General features: G+C 41.3%; 2 protein-coding genes across 2 annotated transcripts in view; one reads left to right on the top strand and one right to left on the bottom strand.

Moving 5' to 3' along the window:
* The window catches only part of efr3a (EFR3 homolog A (S. cerevisiae)), a 592,036-nt gene that overhangs the window by 151,776 nt on the left and 418,973 nt on the right, over nucleotides 1–21,287 (top strand). The window lies entirely within an intron of this gene.
* The window catches only part of adcy8 (adenylate cyclase 8 (brain)), a 153,938-nt gene that overhangs the window by 77,811 nt on the left and 54,840 nt on the right, over nucleotides 1–21,287 (bottom strand). Inside the window, exons 2-4 of the mRNA XM_050074478.1 lie at nucleotides 17,954–18,103; nucleotides 3,843–3,973; nucleotides 996–1,107 (exon numbers count right to left, since the gene is read on the bottom strand). Coding sequence (XP_049930435.1) covers nucleotides 996–1,107; nucleotides 3,843–3,973; nucleotides 17,954–18,103 — 393 coding nt within the window. The remainder of the gene's footprint in view (nucleotides 1–995; nucleotides 1,108–3,842; nucleotides 3,974–17,953; nucleotides 18,104–21,287) is intronic.

Here is a 21,287-nt window from a genome sequence, read left to right as displayed (position 1 = left end):
AGGCAGCATCTGGGTTTTAAAGTATTTTAAAGACTTATTTTTCTGTGAGACGTGGAAAACGAAAAATTTAAAAAGTGTAAATTTTGTAGACACAATGTAATAACTTTCATAATAATAATAACTTTATTTGTAAAGCACACTCCATACACTCAAAGAGCTTTACATATTAAAATGAGAAAATACACATAAAAGACAGAATAAGAGAGAAAATAAAATGAAATAGACCCTTTTACTGTTAGTAAACGTTAGCTAGCAAGTTCTGTTGACTTGTTTTAGACAATGGAGGAAGATGATACTAGTGGTGCATTTAGAAATAGTCGTTTCAAGTGCCGGCGCGCACTCTGACACAAACTGGAGCGTTCATAAATTGGGAGCGCTGTCTGAATGTAGCGTTGGGTTATCCAGAGCAGCGCACTCTCAGAGTAGCAGAGCGCACTCTGGACACTGTCTGTGGAGACGGAGCAGCAGAGCGCCGAGCGGAGTGAACATGTGATTAACTTAACCGTTGGTTCATTCATGTAGAAATATAATGCTCCGTTTCTTCCACCAACAGCTCTATTTGCTCTGCAAGAACAGCAAATGCTACATGTTGCAACTCTCAAGTGATACTCCACCTAGAATCTTTTTTGAGTGGGCAACGTATTTCCTGGAAAGTGCACAAATTAAAAATGCACTTTTGAACAACCCTTCATTTCTGTCAAATCAAGCTGCCGATCTTTCCATAACTGATGAACCATCGGAGACCGCAATTCAGTTTCTTTTCTTTTAACCATGATCTTTCCCAAACATTACAACCTCCTTTTAATCAGACCCTCACCAGAAATGTGTCAGATCAGAAAATGCTCATAAGCATCATTTTTGGAGCAACCATGGTGATTTTCCACTGACAAAGTACTGGATTATTTCAGTGTGAGTACTTGTTGGTCCGTACACTCAGTATGCTCCAAGCATGAACACTTACACATACATCTGAAGTCAAAAGTTAAATCACTTACGTGTGCGAGGCGGTCAAAGCGTGCAAAGAGTTCATTCAACATTCGCACCAGCTCCTGCGCTGACAGCGTTGTGGAGAGGTTTGTGAAGCCTTTAACATCTGCGAAAAGAATGCTGAATAAAATATGGAAATGTCACTTTAATATCCAGGTCAGTACTTTAACACCATGAATAATATTTAATGCTATTTATACATATAAGCTAAGTAAAGTTTAAGTGAAGTCCATTTTTTTTTTACAGTTTGACATGAGGATATGTGAATCTTTCCCTCCAAACAAGTCAGTTGGTATCAGTATGCAAAGTTCAGAGCACTTAAAAGAATACTTCACCTCTCAAATTATCACCTGTATATCAATTACTCACTCCTAGTTACGTTGAGTTCGTGAAAAAACTAATCAGTTTGTCCAAAACAAATTCTCACACAACTCATGCAGTATAATCATTATCAATCAGTATCATTCCTCCAGTCGTATGCTCAGTACTTCACAAACAGACGGCTGGTTCTGGGTGGAAACTGAAGTAAAAAGCCAGACTCCATTTACAAAGATAGTAATTTTACCTCCTTGAACACAGGAGCTGCTGGTCTACCGCTGCCTCCATCAGTTACATTGTTTGCATCATTGTGTACTGAACACAGGACTGGATGAATGAGAGCTGTGTGAGAGTTTGTAAATCAACATTTTGATATAGTTTGCTGGTGTTAACCGTGGACCCCTATGACTTCAGTTCATCAAGAATTTTCTCCACTATTGGATTCTTCACTCACCGTGGAGGCATGTGAGAAAATCAAAGCTTTCCTCATCAGTTCAACATAACACAGGGTGAGTAACTGACACACTGATAAACTTTTTTCTGATAATAAACACCACCAACTGTAACCTCAGATCATCATCACTAATGAGAAACTTCTCTGCAGGCTTTAGAAAGTTTCCCAGACAAATTATAAAACTTACAGCAGCATCAGTTTGACTCTTTGGTAAACAGATCTGATGTTTATCAAGTTCTACTGTTACTGAAGCTGAAGTATGCCTGTCGGAAAGTAAGTAACAAAAGTCATGATCAGATTTCTCTCTGATGAGCTGTGGGTTTACAGCCTCCTAGAAACCAGACTTGGATGCTAAAGAGGAGGCTGATTTTCACAAGGTGTTACTGGACACCAGCTGGCCATCATGACAGTGTGTAAGCAGAGCAAAAACTCTTCACTCAGGTTTGATGTTGCCACAAATCACGTTAAGATGAAGATTATGTTCCAGTTTTGGGGAAAAGAAAGCAAAAATTACTGATTGATTTAGGGCTGATTTACGAGTTAGCTGCATGTAGGTAAAGAAAACGATTGGGTTAAAATGTGTAACTATTTGGAAAATATGAAATATGCAGAAACATCCCACATGATTTTGGACTAAAGCTTCTCACAAGAGACAGTCTGGCTCGTCAAAACAGAAAGAGAACAGGTGACACTAATCGAGGCTCCAGTTCACTCACACAGGTGTTTTCACTCATTCAGGCTGATCTGATTAGACCTCTTCACCTTGTTCACACACTTTGTTCCAACACACTTTTGGCCTTAAACTGTACTTTTGTTACACCTAAAATCAATTCTGGAGGATGTGGAAATCTGATCTGTCTGTTCTGCAGGGACGTTCAGTCCAATATCACAGCAGTCTCTGTCAGATTACAGTTTTATCCACAACATGGAACATACTACTCCAATAATTCTAAAAAAAAAAAAGAAGGTCACTGGATTTTGCAACAGATCTTTTGACAGCAGCCATATTAGAGATCACACCATGGAACTGCTTACTTACTGCTCAATCTGCAAAAAGCTGTGAAACGGGTATATGAAAATTTACAGATAAAAATGAAGTATATGCGGTCGGGCAGTGGGTGAGACAAAAATATATTTTTTATTTCGATTCCTGTCTCTAGTCCTGTTTTATTTGTATGTTCTTAAATCGAGATATATAATATGAACACTTAGGCCCAATCCCAATACCCCCCCTTGCCCACTACCCCTTGACCCTCGAAATGAAGCAACGAGGGGTAGGGGTTGAAATCTTTTCCTAGGAATTGGGACACCATTCACTACGTCACCACGTTGGTTACGTTCACGCATACGTAACTATTTTAAACAGGAAGCTGCGAGCCATCTACATTTCCAACCGGCATCTACAATGGAGTCTCCGGTTGAGTTCATCCTACCGATCGTGTTTGCCACATTCATCATGCTTTGTTTGATGAACGACAGACAACAGGGGACTTCTGCTAGCTAGCTAACCAGCTAACGTTACGAGGCAGCATAGTTATGCTAGCTGGCGTGTTATCGTAATGTGAAAAATCCGACAATTTTGCAGAACAGAACAGATGACAGACGCCAGATAGTGCCAGCTAGCTAGCTAGCTAACAAGCAACCTGACGACGGTAACGTTAGCTATGCATGAACTTTTTCCCCCGTCTCTTGCTCGGTGGTAGCCATGGCGACGTCTAACCCTCGCTGGCAAGTCAGCATCTGAAATCTCTCGCTCCGAAGGGCTAGTTTCATACCCACTACCCCTCGTTATGCCCCCTACCCCTACACGCAAAAAGGAATTGGGACACCACTACCCCTCGCGGGAACGCGCAAATGTAGGGGTAGGGTCAAGGGGGGGTATTGGGACGGGCCCTAACTTTTCAGAAAGACAACATGTCTTGTGTTCACTTTTAAAACAACTGGGAGACTTTGAAAGCTTACACAAACACACTGCCACACTTGACCCACTGCAGCATCCATTAATCTGCTGCTGACGCTTCAGACTCGTCACCGCAAAGGTCGGCTGGATGATTAAATTAGGTGAACAAACTGGTGGCCTCACCTGACATTCTCATAGCGGTGGATGTAGATTCTGTGAAACTGATGCTGGAGGTGTTCGTCCTCTACATTTGTCATGTCGTTGATCATTTCCAAAACTACAAAACGTGGCAGGACCGATAAAACCAGTCTCTCCTGTGGGGGAGAAAAAGCAATGGTATTAGTATTAGAAAGACGGACTATAATTAAATATCTGGACATCTGACAATAGCATGATTTTTTTAAACACCTACACTGCAAAAATATCATTGTTATAAAGACACTTTTGTTGATTACTGACTAATTTTCCTTTAAAAAAAAGTGAAAAGAATCAGCCACTGTTGAGAAATAAGTCTACGCTGCCGTTTTAAGTATTTATCGACTTGTTTGCGCATCAATCCTTCTAAGAGGAGAACACTTATCTTCTGGAATATCTAAGACAAGTTTCACAAAACTGGCAAATTATTTCACTTTTTTTAAGAAAACATAACATGACATTTGTAGGGCTCCATATACAAACAGTATATACAATAGTACATAATATGATATAACTAAAACAACGACATTTAAGACTGTTTGCAGCAAAGTGGAACTTCGACTTAGTAAGTTAAGAAACTTGATACATGTGGATTTAAGGACATAAATCAAGTTTTTATATTTAGCTTCCAACAACACAACATCAAGATTTAGAGCAAAGAGGAATTCAGTGGAGACACAAGTAAAAAACGGAATAATAAACAGGCAGAGACGAGTAAAAGAATCTTGTAAAAACAAATTACATAAAGGCCTGTCTGTAAGAAATGATTTAAAAGATGACTCCGACTCTGCCAGCCTAAGCTCCTCTAACAGGATCCTCCAAAGCCTCCAGGCCCACAGAAACAACACAAATAAACCAAATTTGTCTTGTGGTTTTTTGCACTGACGCAAAGCCACTTGGCAAAAGCAGAAACAGATTTGGAGTGGGAGCCACGCAGCGTCCCTCAGTAGTTTTTGGCCTCGGGGATCTGCTCCGCCGCCAAGCAACGGCCTCCTTCAGATACTGAATACATTCAAACCAGGACGCAAGTTTCTCCACCCAGAAGTCTGACAGTGATGTCAGCACAGAACATGCTAATGTATAAAAACCCATCAGGACTCTGGTGCTTCACGTGAAGAGAATGACAGAGGCACGCATCTAATAAGAATCTGAACTCGTCAGCTTGTCTGTTATTGATTCCTGAAACTTTAGTGGTTGCAAACAAATCAATGATGTGCAAGTGTGACAATGATTCACCTGTCACCAAACAAATCAGTAGTGCTGCAGTAATGTCTGAACATAAGTCGCTTGCTGCCCTACATTCTGCTCATCCCACATTAAGGAGAAAACAACCTTTTTCTGATCTTCAATTCAGGATGTCTGCTGATACAGAGTATCAGTGTGACAGCAGCATTCCTTATTTTCCCCAAATTTAAAATCCGTACACAACATTATCACTCCTCCTTCCCCACCAGATTACCTCTGGCTCTTGAACTGGTTCCATTTAGGATTCTTGGAACCTCTGTGCTATCGGCTGAACCAGCCCTCATTCCCACCAGCTTTGAGCTGAACCACTGTAATTGAGGATGTGTCATCGAGGGAAGGCATTGCACAATGAACAACATAAATGAACAGAAGTGGAAGGACGACCAATCACACTGATTACCCAAGAGCACTTGTCCTGTTATTACAGATTAGGTCTGGGCAATATGGACAAAAAAATCATACCTTGGTATTTACAGGCATAGATACACAACATGTATCTCAGTATTTTCTCTGAAATGCTGCAAGTCAGAGCCACATTTGAGATGTCACAAGTACTTTTATAAAAGCAGACTGTGATCAAAATAAAATGCAAAGACAGGGATTTTTTCCCTCTTTGAAAATATACAGCTGCACAACATGTAAAGGAAAAATGATATCAAATAAACAGCAGGGCTGTACGTTAACATTTTGCACAGATCACTGGAGCTACAGAGGTTTAAAGGTTTGCAACACAGGTCACTAAACTATAACACGACTATTAAAGGATCAAATAGGTTTGTAACAATTAAAAATATCAGTGGGCGGAGTAAAGAAGTCGTTTTCAATCTGTCGGCCTTTCAAATGAATCTAGTGCTGGAAAGTGTTTTAAATATTTTTATTTATTTAGGCTGTTAATCTTTTTGGCTATAATGGAGAGACACTTTGTCCGGTTTATCATTAGTCGCGTTTCCATTACAGTTTTGCACAAAATAAATGCAATATTTCGAAAGTTTTGACAAAGTACAATTGCGACTTGCAGGTGTTTCCATTAAAAGGTGTTTTGCGTATGAGCCGTAATAAAATCTCAGTCATCTCAGTTGCCACTGCTGCTGTTGCAGTAGTCTACAACCGAAGGCGAAGAGAGCGAGTGGTATTCCAAAGTCCAAAGTCCTTACGTGTGGCAGCGACCACGGATAAAGGGTTTCTGGGAGAGGATCATGAACGAGGAATTCACAGAGGACTTGAACGTCCGGTGACGCATATTTGTGAAAAAAGTGTTTCCATTACAGTTTTGCGATATACTTCTATATCGACACGTCTGAAAAACCACCTCATGGGAGCGTAAAAACTTTTTCTCGATATTTGAGAGTTTTTTCGAAATGTAGGTGTTTCCATTACCAGTTTTTTATTGCGATATTTAGGTTTTGCGCATTTCTAGGGTTAATGGAAACACACTTTCTGTCTTGCATATGAACTGTCTGTGTTGTTGCTACGTCACACACAGTAGACTATAACTACCAAGAAGAAGAGCGATGATCCACCTCACACACAATCTAGCAAACAAACGCTCACCTGACACAATCAAGCAGCAGTAGGTAGTCGTTATATCGCTGTGCCCTGTTACGGTTGTTTGTTTCATCCATTGAGCCAATGAGACAGATCTCACATGATTACTGTATGTATGTACTGTATGACCTTATCTTTTCCTTCTTTTTCCCCTGTGTGTATTGCACCCTATTTATTTTGTTTCTGTGCTTATTGCCTTTATAATGTAAAAAATGTTCATAAATAAAAAGTAAAAATGTATTTCAAGCCAAAACTTTATGTCTCCTGACCATATTCAAGACCTTCTGTGCCTAAACACAACCACACGTTGAGCACAGCTTTGCAGAAAAGTTTCATCATATCTGCAACGTAACAAAAATGCAACAAATCCATGGTTTGCACAACTGTACAATGATAAAATGTATTCTGGTGCGTGGGTCAGAGAAAATGCTGGAAATGTAAGAAACAATATATTCTCAAGCGTGCAATGTTAAGACACCCCTTGTGAATCTGCACCAAAAGCTCAGTTTCTGCTCTGTGCATAAATTAACTGTCTGTCAAATTATACTGAAGGACGATACATTTGGGGGATTCTGCTAACAAGCAAATGACATGGCAAAACAGAACATTTCTCACGACTGTGACAAGACAAAGAGGCAAAAACATCCTCATTCATCAGTGAACAGATTGGAGAAAAGTCAAGTCTTTAAAAATGTGAATGTGAGAAATCATAGTGAAGAATTAACTGTCTTTCTGTGTGAATTATGAACCATCAGTGCTTTGAGGTAATGACTCCGGTTGAGTAAGATGTTTTCATGTATTGTTCTATGCTCCTCAATGATTCAATGTCTTTTGTCAGGAAACAAGAAGGGAAACATGTCAAACATCTATAAAAATGCAAGTTAATAATTGTGTCACTACACACTCAGCACTGCACTCCAACACCATGTTGAAAAAGATATTTATACCGTTAATGTGAATAATATCACTCCCTGTGTTTGGCTCGTATCGCAGACTATACAGTTTCCCAGCAAAAAATAAACCTCCAACCTCGTGTGAACTTAGTGAAGCTGCATGGCGCTGTCTGAGAGCTCTGAAGAGCCCCTTCAAAGCTCGAGCACAAGTGGAGAGAGAGTGAGACAGACAAACAGAGAGAAACAGAAAAAGAGACAGTGAGGGGGGGAGGTGGGTGAGAGACAGCATCCTCTGCTCTCCATTCACCCTTTACGAAAACAAACACACATCTACCTTCATTCATTAATGTCACACTGAATGAAAAACAACTCAGAGATGATGTTTCATCACTGCATTCGGTCTCACTTATANCTGAATGAAAAACAACTCAGAGATGATGTTTTTCACACACACACACACACACACACACACACAGTCATGTTTCCATGACTTCAGAGGACATTACATTGAGTCACATTCATTTCCTGGAGACTCAACCAAACCCTGACCACTACCTGTCTAACCCTAACTCAACCCTTGAAGCTGAAGTGCAGGACTTTTACATGTCGATAAATGCCACACAATGCCAATAAAGCCTTACACTGTTAGGGAAGCTCTCTGGATTTCACAGTAGACCGGAGTTGTGGTGTCTGGTGTTAGCACCAACCTTCCTGCACTAGTGCACCATGGGTGATGCGTTTAATGTCAACCAGCCAGAGCGAAAAGAGAGCAGGTAGGGACCATAGCAATTAGGCAGCAGCTAGGAGTATGGCTGAAGCTACAGAGGACAATCCTAATAACTAAGGATACACCTATTATGAAATTCTGGGCCAATACTGATATCTATATTTAGATAGGTAGAATTCAATAAATTTCTGGGAATATATACATTGATGAATTTTTAAACTTTAGGAAGCATATTGATGAACTGACAAAGAAATTATCTAAATATGTCGGCTTATTCTTTAAGTTGAGACACCTTCTTCCTCTTGAAGCTCTTCTAACCTTGTATCGGTCTCTATTTGAGCTTCATTTAAACTACTGTAACATTATCTGGTGTAACACATATCCCAGATATCTTGAGAAATTACAGATCTTACAAAAAAAAATTATACGAGTTATATCATGGACCAAGTTAAATCCCTCTGATCCTCTTTTTCATAGTTACAAACTTCTGAAACTCACTGAGTGCAACACTTTCCACAATGCCTGTGTAATGTATAATGTAGCATTTAGACTCAATGACAATTTATTTACCCACTCATGAACACAACACAAGGGGGAAACAACTTTTAAAGGGTAAGAAACGGAAACTGAAATGTGCACGTTTTAGTGTAACCTGTAAAGGTCAACACAACAACACTATAAAAGAGTCAGCATCTCTGTCTATTTTTAAAAAGAGATTCAAACAACAGTTGCTCTTAAAATATGTTAAATTCCAAACCCTGTATGACTGAGGATTTAAATTATGAAAACCTCTTACTTGTATGTATGCTTGAGTCCTTGTACTTTATTTTCATGTACCAATACCTGATGTGTTGTATTGTATTGAAATTCTGTGCTCTTAGTATCTATGGAATAATCTTAGGATGCTTGGGGTTAGGTTAGAATTAGGTAGAAATAGGAAATTGTTTTCATAATTTATGTATGTTATTTGATGTCTGGGCCCCTGTTTACAAGCTACGGATAGCTACTGGGGAGACCCATTTTACAAAAATCTATCTTGCTGGAGATTATGAATTGTATTTCTATTTTAAATGATTTGATTTGTAAAAGAAATACCTTATATACCTTATATATGTTTAAAATAACAAAATGGCTGATAGCTTTAGTTGTAGTTGCTTATTTTGTTTTTGTTGATATTTAATCCCCATTTTGTGCCAGGGAAATAAAGGAATATACAGAATATATGTATGTATATATATATATATATATATATATATATAGTTCCCTCTCTACTATATATTTTATAGTGTTGTGAAAACGATAAATTTACTGTACAACAGTCATTTTTACTGAATAGAGCCTGAATGCATCATAATGTAACTGAATAAAAACCTCCCTTGGCTGTTAGCTTCAGCCACCAGCTGCTAACCTAGCTGTCCTTCTGCCCATGTCAACACAGATTTATTGTTCAATGTAACGTTATCAGGGAAACAATAGGGTGCATCCCCTGATGCATCAGCAGTGAGTTTACTGTCCTTCTTCATCCCAAAGACGTACAAGAGAAGATCTTTGTTCATCCCAAATATGGTTTTATTGTCCCCAGGATGACAGGACGCCATTAGTACCAAGCTCTGCTCTTTAGCCTGCATAACACTAATGTCCCAAAACAAAAAAAACATTGGCTGCTGCCATCTGTCAATGTCATCTTATTTGCAGATGGGCCAATAGCAGTCAACTTAGCAAATATCAGCTGATACCAAAGGTTGGCCAATAAATCGGTTCATTTCTATTAAAAAATGTTCATGGTGTTTCTGGAGTGGATGCTGCAGATAAAAAAGAAACTTGGCATTCAGAGGAAAGACTGTAGATAAATTAGGACTTGAAAGCACTTCTGGGGGCAGGGGACATGCGGCGAGCCCACCTGCAGGTATATGCACACATCAGCACATTGCATTTGTGTAAATATTTCCACTTCCTGAGGTGGGGGGACAAAAGTCTTGCACTCCAGCTTTGACCTAAAGTTAACCTTGCCCTAACCCAAGTCTTCACCCTAAAATGTACTGATGTACATTATGAGAACTTGTATTTGTCACTTAAAGGAAGGAGAGTCCCCACATGTCACTGTGTACACTGATGTCAGTAATACATGTTTACACACACACACACACACACACACACACACACACACACCACAGGGAACCAGACTGAACTGCTGCTAGCTCAAATCTGGAAAGTCTTATTAGAAAAACACTGCTGCTTCAGTTCGTAATTGAGATAATGCAGCAGTAGTTATCTAAATGTCTAATCTGAAACAATATCTCTGATTGGTTTAAAGGTCCTGTCCGCTCTGATTCCAGTCTGATGTCTGGGGAAACTGTTGTAAAAGAAAAGTCCTGATTTTTATTCAATATGACAACCTGACAGCGCTGACTGAACCAGGTTACTCTTTGTTACTGTCTACTGCTTGTTTTGATAAATAAGTTTTGATCTGATTCCGTCACAGACAGCATTTACATAACTCACTCATACACAAAACCAAAATGACAGATTCAATCCAACATTAACAAACTGGCAAAGAAAAAAAATATAGAATAAAATTTTAAATCACTGCCAAAAATAAACCTTCATGTTGTTGTAGCCAAAAATACCCAGCATCTGTGATGATCTGACACTTTGATTTCAATATTCCTACACTGTAAAGATTCTATGAAATGATGAAATTAGATTCTGTCTATGTAACAATGAATGTGGAAGTGTTGTAGTGGTGTTTACTCACAGCTGCAGCTTGTGACGCTGTGATTTGAGGACCTGAAGCTGATTGGACAGCTCCTCTTTGGACGTCAGCTGAGTGTGTAAACTGTGTCGGAGGAGAGCAGGTGTGTTTTCAGCACTCGCCGCTTTCGGCTCGGCTCTGCTGTGTTGTGTTGACCTGGTATCTGTGCTGGAAAGCGAAGCGCTGCATCCCTAAATTAAAGTCTAGACAGACAAACATTCCAGCGGAGCGTTGCTAATGCCGCGGCTGCTGCATCGCAACCAAACGCTCCAGGGGCTGGTGGTGGAGGTTCACTGCAAGAAATGTTGTGTTTACAGAGTCGTCTTGAATTTGCACTGAAAGTTTGAGTCTCTGAGGAGCTGTGATGCTTCTGTGCTGCAGCCCAGAGAGTCACCTGTCAGTCAAACTGGAGCTGTGTTTACATGGAAACTTCTGATTCCTCTAATAATGATATTTGGATCTTTGCACAGAAATGTCTTGTTTACTGAATTAAGGGACATTTTAGGGAATCAAGTTTAAATAGTTTATTAGATTTTTAAGGGACCATGCTTATATTAAACTTTTAACTTATACCCACTCATGCTTTCATTACCAGCTGTTTAGACTATTGCAATTCCCTTTTCACAGGACTACCCAAAAAGTCAATAAAAACACGTTCCACCGAGCAGCACCGCTTTGTACAGTTCATTGTGCTTTTTTCCGTTCCCACAGTAAAAGTTGTGGATGGTACCAATAGAACCATTCCGTACCGTCCCCATGTTTGGTCCCCCCTCTGTTGGGGTACCTAGCACACAGATCTGGTACTAAAAGGTGGAGCTGTGAACACTGCAGTCTGATTGGTCAGTAGAGGACGGTCACTCTGCTCAGGGCTGAGTTGTGTCTGGTTTTGAGGCTCATGTAACCACTGTTCATACTGTGGAGAGTTTTATTAGTAAACTGTAACTATAAAATGAAAGGATGTTTTGCTGCCTCTCACAGCAGCTGGAGTCTGAGAAAAAATAACTTCATTCACTGGGCCGACTGCCGGCAACTTTTAAGGTGGAACGTTAACTTGTAATGTTACTCAATGCATGAGTTGATGACGTGAATCCATCAGCACACCTTAAATTTCACTGTGACAACTTTGACCATCACTTTAGTTTTTATATGACACACACTTTTAGTAATGACTTTAAAAATATAGATTAATTTGGAGCGGATTATGTGAAGGTCATATATTCTAATCCTCACTTCCTGTGGGCTACAGCAACACTAAACCCCTGAGCTTGCCTGAGAAGGACTAAATGCACAAAGCTGCTATTTTTAAATATCCCATGGAGAGAGACTCTCACTGCAGCCTGTTCTATTTTGTTCTGAAAATGTGGGTGTGCAGCCTCGTTCTGTGGACGATAAACCAGGTGCAGACTTCCATCTGTGTCACCGCTGATGAGGAAATACAGCGAGTGCTGGACGGAGCAGTGAGTGGCAACAACCCCGCCCACATTTAAGAGGACTGTCTGAACAGACCGAGGGTCTAGGTACCATGTCTGAAGGGTCACTGCTGGTTCCAAAGGTGCTTTACAACTGTAATGGCCATTGGAGATTTGCGTAATCCTATATATCAATTTAATATAAACCATAATATATATATAAAGAGAATATTCATTATTTGAGGTAAAAATGAGAATTTGTTGGTCTTTGCTGGGGCTTTTAAGTTAATGATATCTTCTTATATTTGCCTGAGTGCCTGAATTGCCTTCCTGTTAATCCTGTTTTTTTTCCCAAAAGCACCCGACATGCTTCTTTTAATCTACGTTTGATCATATAGAGCAAGCAGTCATCTCTCTAGCCTCACATTTAATCAATATTTAAAGAGTGAACTGACCTCGTTTGAACTCACTCTCTCAAGACAAGTCAAACTGCATCTCATCTCGCATGGGAGTTTGTGTTTATTCTTTTATAGATTCACACACAGCAGTGACAGACTGGCTCAGGTGGACATTTTTTGCAGTGTGGACAGTTAACGGCGTCTGCAGTGTGTGTTTGCTCCACTGGACACAGTCTCTGGTTTGGACAGCTGAGAGCCAGCGGACTCAGTGTCAGATTAGCTTTGGAAGTCATTAGCGCAGCTTGATTTTAGCCGAGAGCTGAAGCCCTGCAGCAGCTCGCTGACAACTTGTATCGTGTTTAAAGGATCACTAGAAAACACTTTGTTCCTTCGTCTTGCTTTTATTGTCACTTGTGGGGAGTTTTCAGCTGAATGTCACCAGTGGAACAGCTTTAAGCTCCAGATTAATGTCAGTGTGTAAAGTCGATCCATATTCATTAATCGTGCTTCTGCACTGACCCATAAAGGGTTTTTTTCAAAACAATAAAGATCAGTTTCTTTAAAGACTTAAATGGCACATAATTGCTGCCAAGAATGACTCTTTCATATTTACACTGTGGGCACAGAGCACTATTTTGTTGTTGAGAAGCAGAAGTTTGCATCGCCCTGGTTCCCTCATCAAAAAGCCAGTGGGATTTTGTTGCTGACATTGGAGGCCTACAAGGTGACACAAGGAGAAATATGTTCTGAGATTTCCATGAATAGGATCTCAGAATCACCACCACCAATCATTTAAATAATTTTTAAATAGCCTTGCTGGATTATTATATGTTCATTCTGTCTATTTTCAAACACTCAGTGCTGATAATGCCCTTATTGTAAAGCACTTTGTGATTCATTTCTTGTATGAAAGGTGCTATATTAATGAAATGTGTTATTATTTTTTTCCCATTGGATTTTGGATTATTGCAGAAAATAAGCTCTGTGGCAAACACACGTATACGACACGTTTTGATCAGCAAGGTAGTCCTCATGCATTAACACCACTTTCATGATTTTTAAAGCCTAAATGCAATCGCCAAAGGTAAAAAGCAAACATTAGGCTATAAGCTAACTACACTAAAGCCTTGTTCAGCATGATGATGTTTTGTATTAGCCACTTGTTAGCAACTACCTTTTTAAAGACACTGAAAGACTTCAAAATTAACAAGTGGGGTATGTACTGATGTATTTTATGTCGCAGAACACAACGTGAAAGTCTCTGAAGTTTGTGTTGACCATAGACCGAAAACCCATTCAAAAACCCGCTGACTTCAAGACGAGGAGTGCTAAAATGCTAACTCGATTAATGGTTTTAGGACTCATTCCTGCACCGATGATGCTCTCAGAACTTATGCTTCTATTGGCTACACTTCATAAAATGAGTCCAGGGATGTCAGCTTTTAATCTGCTGAAAATATTTCAGATCATTTTTTCTACTCTCCAGTTTGCTGCACTGTACATCACTTGTTATGCTGGGAGCTAGCTAGTGGTGCCCCTCACTCTACAGAAGGAAACTGCACTTCAAAATGAAAGCTCCGTGCTGGAAATTCACTGTACTTCAAAATAAAGTGTGTTTTTTACAAACCTGACATATTCGCAAGTCACTTGCGGTTCATTCTGAATGGACCCGCAGCCCACTTTTGGACCATAACCCACCAGCTGGAAACCAACGTACTAGAATACTGTAAAACCCTGTTACTCTCTGTACACTAGTATTAGTCAGTCCTCTCTGTCCCATCTCCAACTGGTTCAGAACGCCGCTGCCAGGCTCCTCTCAACTACCTGGAGGACAGACCACATCACACCTGTTTTAGTCTCTCTGCACTGGCTGCCTGTAAAGTCCAGAACTGACTTTAAGGTTCTCCTGTTTACTAAGCCCTGGTTTCAAAGGCCTCCTAACCCCATATTCTACCCCCAGCTCAGCTTCACCCTTAGCTCAGCGGACCTGGGGCCCCTGGCTGTCCCATGCTCTAGACTCAAGCTCAGGGGGAGATCGTGCCTTTGCTGTGTCTGCCCCCAAACTGTGGAACAGCATCGCCATCCCAATCAGATCTGCCCCCCGCCACTGACTCCTTTAAGGCTCAAAACCTACTTTAATTCTTTGGCGTTTGAGCCCCCCTGATGTGGCTTTCTCTGACATGTGCCTGTGTGTGTCGTGTCCCTGAATGTTACCTCTTGTGTTTGAGTTTTTGGCGACTTATTCCTTTTGGTCAACGTGACTTGTTTTTAAATGTGCTTCATGAAGAAATTTGAGTTGAGAAAAGATTCCATGTCAGTGCATATCAGACAACATGTACACTGATACTGGTATGTTATGAGAGGCCGATATCAGCCGATAATATCTGCTGACCAATATATCAGTCGGACTTTACTAGTTACCCGGTTAAGGGGTTAACGGAAAAACAACAGTATTTCGGAGTAAACACACAGAGTGTTTCTTGCGTGGACAGAAACATGGCTCTGTGTTCTTACAGAATGTTGACAGAAATACCAGGCCCTGATTGGTCCACATTAAAGTGGTCTGCTCGGGGCGGGGCCCCATCTCGCTCCATTACAACCATCCCAGAGCTTATCAGAGCCGAACCCTTCCAGGAAACACGACACGGTAAAAGCTTTCTGTGGCTTCTCAGAGCCCGACTGTCCACTCCACTGCGTAAACAAAGCTCTCTGTGTGTCGCTGTGTGTGTGTTCTGTGTGTTTGTGTGTATACTTCAGCGCTCATCTGACTCAGACTATGTGTATTCTTTCTATTTGTGTGTGTGTGTGTGTGTGTGTGTGTGTGTGTGTGTTGCCTTGCTGGGCAGCATTTGCAGCTGTGTGTGTCTGTGTCCACTGCGCTGATGCACGGTTCGCGTGACAGCAGCGGATCGATGCAGCGTCCATGTTATTCTCGTCTCTGCGGGCTCATTAGCTAACATTCAGTCCTGTCAACAGAAATCCATCAATCGCTTTGCTTCTTTTATCAAAGTCTCTTCACACTGAGCTTCATCACTAAAAAACAGGAAGGAAAAACTCGTGGTTCTGTTCTGTGACGCTGTGTTTTGGGCTGCTGTGATGCTCCAGTGGTTGTTGAAGGTCATAGAGGTCACTGAGCCTCATGCAGGAAGGGATATATAGACAAATTTCCTTATTTTTGTTTGTGCCCATGATTTGTTCTTATTTTCTAAGCAACCAGCAATTTCTGGGACTCTCCAATGCTTTCTTATTTTTGCTCCTCAGTTAGGTAAGAGGACATTTTACACGTGGCTGAGAGCACTCTCGCCAAAATAAGACAAAGGGAAAAAAACAGATTGACCAATGCGACGAAACATAAATTATAAAGTAACCAGCAAACTATAAATATGAAGACATAAACAGTCAACTTATGCACTCTCATTGACCAATAAATACCCAGTCATCACACACACAAACAAGACTACAAGTCCATAAGGATGGGTACGGAAACCCAGAATGAAACGGGCCCTGGGGCTGAATTATTAGACTGTTGTATTGATAAGCTACGACAGTTCTACGATCAATATTGGAGAAATTCAGGAGATATATTTCTTGTTCGTTTAGGTGACATAAATGTTATCTTGTACAGTTTTTATCCTACAAACTCTGTTTCTAATTTGTAATAAGATTAAGATGTTCGTCACTGAGGCATTTTTACTGGTCAGTTCAGAGGAGAGCTCTCTGTGTCGGAGCCTCACAGCAAGCTGCATGTGCGAGGGGCGGGGCCAGCTCTGCCACTCTGTGTCACACACTTACACACACACTTACACACACACACACACCCAGAGGCCCTGCTTTCAGTGACAATGGCGGAGTGGTCATACTTCACAAGAGTTTGTGCTGTCACTGCTTGTTGCTACACGTTCAAAAACTCCTTTGCAATCTTTTGTAACATCTAGAGAAATCACATACATCATCAACATACAGGCAAACTGACAGGTCATGTTGATGTTAAGCTGATATATTGTTTACCATGCTCACTGTTTAGCTTCTTAGCAACATTTGCTAATTAGCACCAAATACAAAATTTATTTTAAAAATTTAATCCATCCATCCATTTTCATCCGCTTATCCGGGGTCAGGTCGCGGGGCAGCAGGCCGAGCAGAGCACCCCAGACGTCCCTCTCCCCAGCAACACTTTCCAGCTCCTCCTGGAGGACACCAAGGCGTTCCCAGGCCAGATGAGATATGTAATCCCTCCAGTGTGTTCTGGGTCTGCCCCGGGGCCTCCTACCAGAGAGATGCCTGGAACACCTCTAACAGGAGGCGCCCAGGAGGATCCTAATCAGATGTTGAACCACCTCAACTGACCCCTTGCAACACGGAGGAGCAGCGGCTCTACTCCGAGCTCCCTCTGGATGTCTGTGCACCTCGCCCTATCTCTAAGGCTGAGCCCAGACACCTTACAGGGGAAACTCATTTCAGCTGCTTGTATCTGCGATCTCATTCTTTCGATCACTACCCAGAGTTCATGTCCATAGGTGAGGGTTGGGACGTAGATGGACCAGTAAATCGAAAGCTTCGCCCTCCAGCTCAGCTCCCTCTTCACCATGACGGTCGGTGCAACCCAAACCCCCCAAAATATTTAATTTGTGGAAAATCCACTGAGATGTCATCTGAGCTCTGCAGGTGCAGATTATGTGTGGGCCTGATTATCTGTATCAAAATGTTGTGCCAATCCATCCAGTGTAAGCTGACACAGGAAAAGTCGACATTTATACCTACTGAAACCTTGACAGGTTCACCCAAATAGAGACTTTGATTATCTGTAGCAAATATCATGACAATCCATCCAATAGTTGTTGGCATATTTGACTCTGAGCCACAAATGTCGAACTCATGGTCCGCAAACCATTAAAGTCATTAGGATTCATCCTCTGGGGACAACGAATGCCTGTACAAAATTTAATGGCAAACAAACTCATAGTAGTTGAGATATTTCAGACAGGACAGCAGCCACCATTGTATTCCCTGGAAAAAAACACCTTTAACCTGCCCCAGTCAAAGTAACAAAGTGCTTTTGGGCTCTGTTGTTTCCTGCATAAATACTGTGGCAGTATTTGGCAGTTTGTGTCGGCAGTGTTATTGTCTCACCTGTCTCTGGTTCTCTGTCTCGAGTCGCAGCCGAGCCTCGATGCAGCGCCGCGTCTCCAGGAAGGCCTGACGCTGAGCCCGGTCTGACAGGTAACTGATGAATATCCCCGCAGTGTTCATACACATGAACAACACAGCCTGAGCTGCTACCTGAAACACACAAAGACAGATGGACGGAGGGTGAGATCACACATACAGCTCGGTGTCTGTATTTCCTCTGTTTGGTTCATTTCAGTTCACAAAGGCCTTTCACACAAGCAGCGACTATAAACAAATATCTCGTCACTGAAAGGCAGCTCATAACACAGATCCAGTGACTTTACAAACAGCCGGCTTCCAGTCGTGGTCATCAAACAATTCTATATACACTTTGTATTGTTCGCCTGTGTTTGCGCTACAGTGTCACTGTCACACTGTTGGAGGACGACTGAGACTTCCATTCTTTGTGCTTCGTATAATCCTGCTCTAAGTTTTGGATCAACGGTGTCCATGATTTGGGGGCTTTGGGTAATACCAACAGCAAATTGGCACCATTAGCAGTGTGCCAAATGAGCTATTAACAAAGCCTGTTTGTGTTGTATCCATGGATGGATACAACTATCACTGGATTACTGTGACACTGAAGCAAAATAAAAACATGATTATTGTCATACGGAGCATCTGAAAATTGCTGCAATCGGGTGTTATTTCCTTTAAAGTACCTTAATTGTCTCCATGAGCTGTGGCTCACAGTCACTGCTGCTACTGTTGATAAACGGCCAAAATCAGCCAAACTATAATAAAGAAGCAACTTCTAGACGTCTCATTGCAGGCTGTTCTCTGCACTGTTCGTACATATAACTACAAAGAGTCACGCACCAGAGTCTGTATATAAACCAGGTAATCAGGAAGGCTGCAATCCCAACCAACACACTGATGGACTAAAGAAAGAAGTTGTATAAAGAGTATAAGTCTGCGTAACGAGGCAGGTTGGGGTGGTGGATGGGTCAAACAAACACAGGGATTTTCCTCAGGTAACTGGTGTTTGTTTCCCTCAGTGAACTTGCTGAGTCATTTTGAGGTATGTCGTCACCACGTTTTGTCTGCTAAACCTAACCGACATAACTTAAAGTTAAGTGCGTAACTTTGTTAGGTACGTAATGTGATGATGCCCAACCATGTTTCTTTTTCTAAACCTAACCTATGTAGCTTTACGTTAATTAAGTAACTTTATGGTAAGTAATGTGACAATGCGTAACCATGTTTTTTTCTAACCCTAACCTAGGAACCTTTATGTTAAGTAACATGACAACGCTTAACGATGTTTTTCAAACCTAGCCTACGTAAGGGTTGGGTCTGTTCTCGGTAATACCGATTCGGTTCAGTACTCCGTCTTGGACCGGGGTTTTTTTTTTTAGACTGACCGGACCGCATACTTGGGCGGACGTCCGCAAGCCCTGTGCGCGCAAAGCACGACCGCGCGGACTATGCTCCACGCACCAGTGTCACACAAAAGACTGCTTCTGCATGTATTTTTCACATCGTGGGGATTTTTCACGGACATTTTTACAGGAAACTACAACGCGGAAGTGCGCTCGACTATGGAAGCCCCTGCTGTAGCCTGGAGTTTGTTTAATAGTGACGGGGAGTCGATAATGAAGGACAATTTAGTCTCAAAGAAATCAAAGAAAGCACCAATATGGCAACACTTTGGCTTTGAGCCAGACGAAGGAGGCAACCCTTGTTTGCACTGATTGAGTAAGATGCAAAATTTATTTGTAAGGAATAAAAGAAACAACGTGTTACTGTCACTATGTTGTCCTATGGTCGTTTTTTTATTTTAAATGAGTCAATTGCGCCCCCAAGTGGCAAAAATCCGGTATTACCGACTTGATGCGTTTTTTTCACAAAAAACGGAGCGTTGTTTTTTTCCTCATACCGACCCAACCCTAGCCTACGTAACTTTACATTAAGGGGGAACTTCATATTAAGTACATAGCATCACAATGCTAAACCATGTTTCTTTTTTCTGAAACTTAACTTCACGCTAAGGCTGAACTTTATGTTAAGCATGTAACGTGAAAATGCTCAACCATGTTTCTTTTCCTAAACCTAACCAACATAACTTTACATTAAGTGTGTAACGTAACGTTAAGTGCGTACCGTGCACATGAGCTCAGCCATGTTTCTTTTCCTAAACCTAACCTACTTTACTTGCTGATATCTAACCCTATGTAACTTTAAGTTAAATACATAAGTTAACGTCTAGTACGCAACGTGGCAACCCCATTTTACGAGGATACGTTGCTCACTGGGGCTAAAAATGACGGGGACAACGCGTCAGTCCATCCACCCTATACAGTAGTTCGACTACCCATTAGTCCGACCATAGGGTCCTATTTTTTGAGATCCATTAGTCCGACCTTCCAATAATCCGACCATACTTGTGCCATTTTCCTGACCGCCGCTATTCCGTCCTGTTAACATTAACCTGACGTTTGGTTTTGCATATTAGTCAGAGGGCGTTTCGGGCCGTGTTGAAGGCTACTTAAAATAGCCCGTTTTTTGTTCTTTTATAGCCCTTTTATTGTATTTTTGTTGTAGTTTAGCCTATCTTATTGTTGTGGTTGGGGCTGGGCTAGTTTTGTGTGCAACCGTAACCAAGAGTGTCATATCGTTTAGTGACTTCCCTCAATAGCTTGAATTGTAGAGTCAACTTTATGGCTGTTTACACGCAAAACACTTGGTTCTGTAATGCCTCGCTGAGCTGTGCCTGTATAATGTAAAACAGTTACGCTAGGCTATCTGGGAAAAACATCTCAGCAAGGTATCCACTTTGACAAATGATACCTGGTCGGAATAGTGGCGGTCGGAAAAATGGCGCAAGTATGGTCGGATTATTGGGAGGTTGGACTAATAGCTCTCAAAAAATAGAACCCTATGGTCAGACAACTGGGTAGTCGGACTAATGGGTAGGCGAACTATAGGGTGGTCGGACTGACGCCACGCACACAAAAATAACGAACCAGTTCAGTTGTACGTCTTTCCATTTAATGTGTCTACACTTTCTTTTACTTGTTGATTCTATTACAGTTGTGGTATGGTCACTATGGTTGTGGTGCTTTCAACACCACACTGAGTTGAGTGGCAGTAGCAGCATGGAAACCACCATAACAGAGCTGTGTGAACCGAGCATCTATCTTCTGATCTCGTGACTTTAAGATGTAAAGACTCCTTCAAATGAAACACAACACCCTGAGGCTATGTGACATGATGACATGAAAGGATGGTTTATCTTATCATTGTTCATCTGTGGAACATCAGAGACTTCATTTATGTTTGGAGTACGTAAGCG

This window comes from Epinephelus moara, chromosome 21 (assembly GCF_006386435.1).
Source record: "Epinephelus moara isolate mb chromosome 21, YSFRI_EMoa_1.0, whole genome shotgun sequence".
Classification (NCBI taxonomy): Eukaryota; Metazoa; Chordata; class Actinopteri; order Perciformes; family Serranidae; genus Epinephelus; species Epinephelus moara.
The sequence above is the reverse complement of the archived record's forward strand: the minus strand, read 5'-3'. Positions and strand labels throughout refer to the sequence as shown.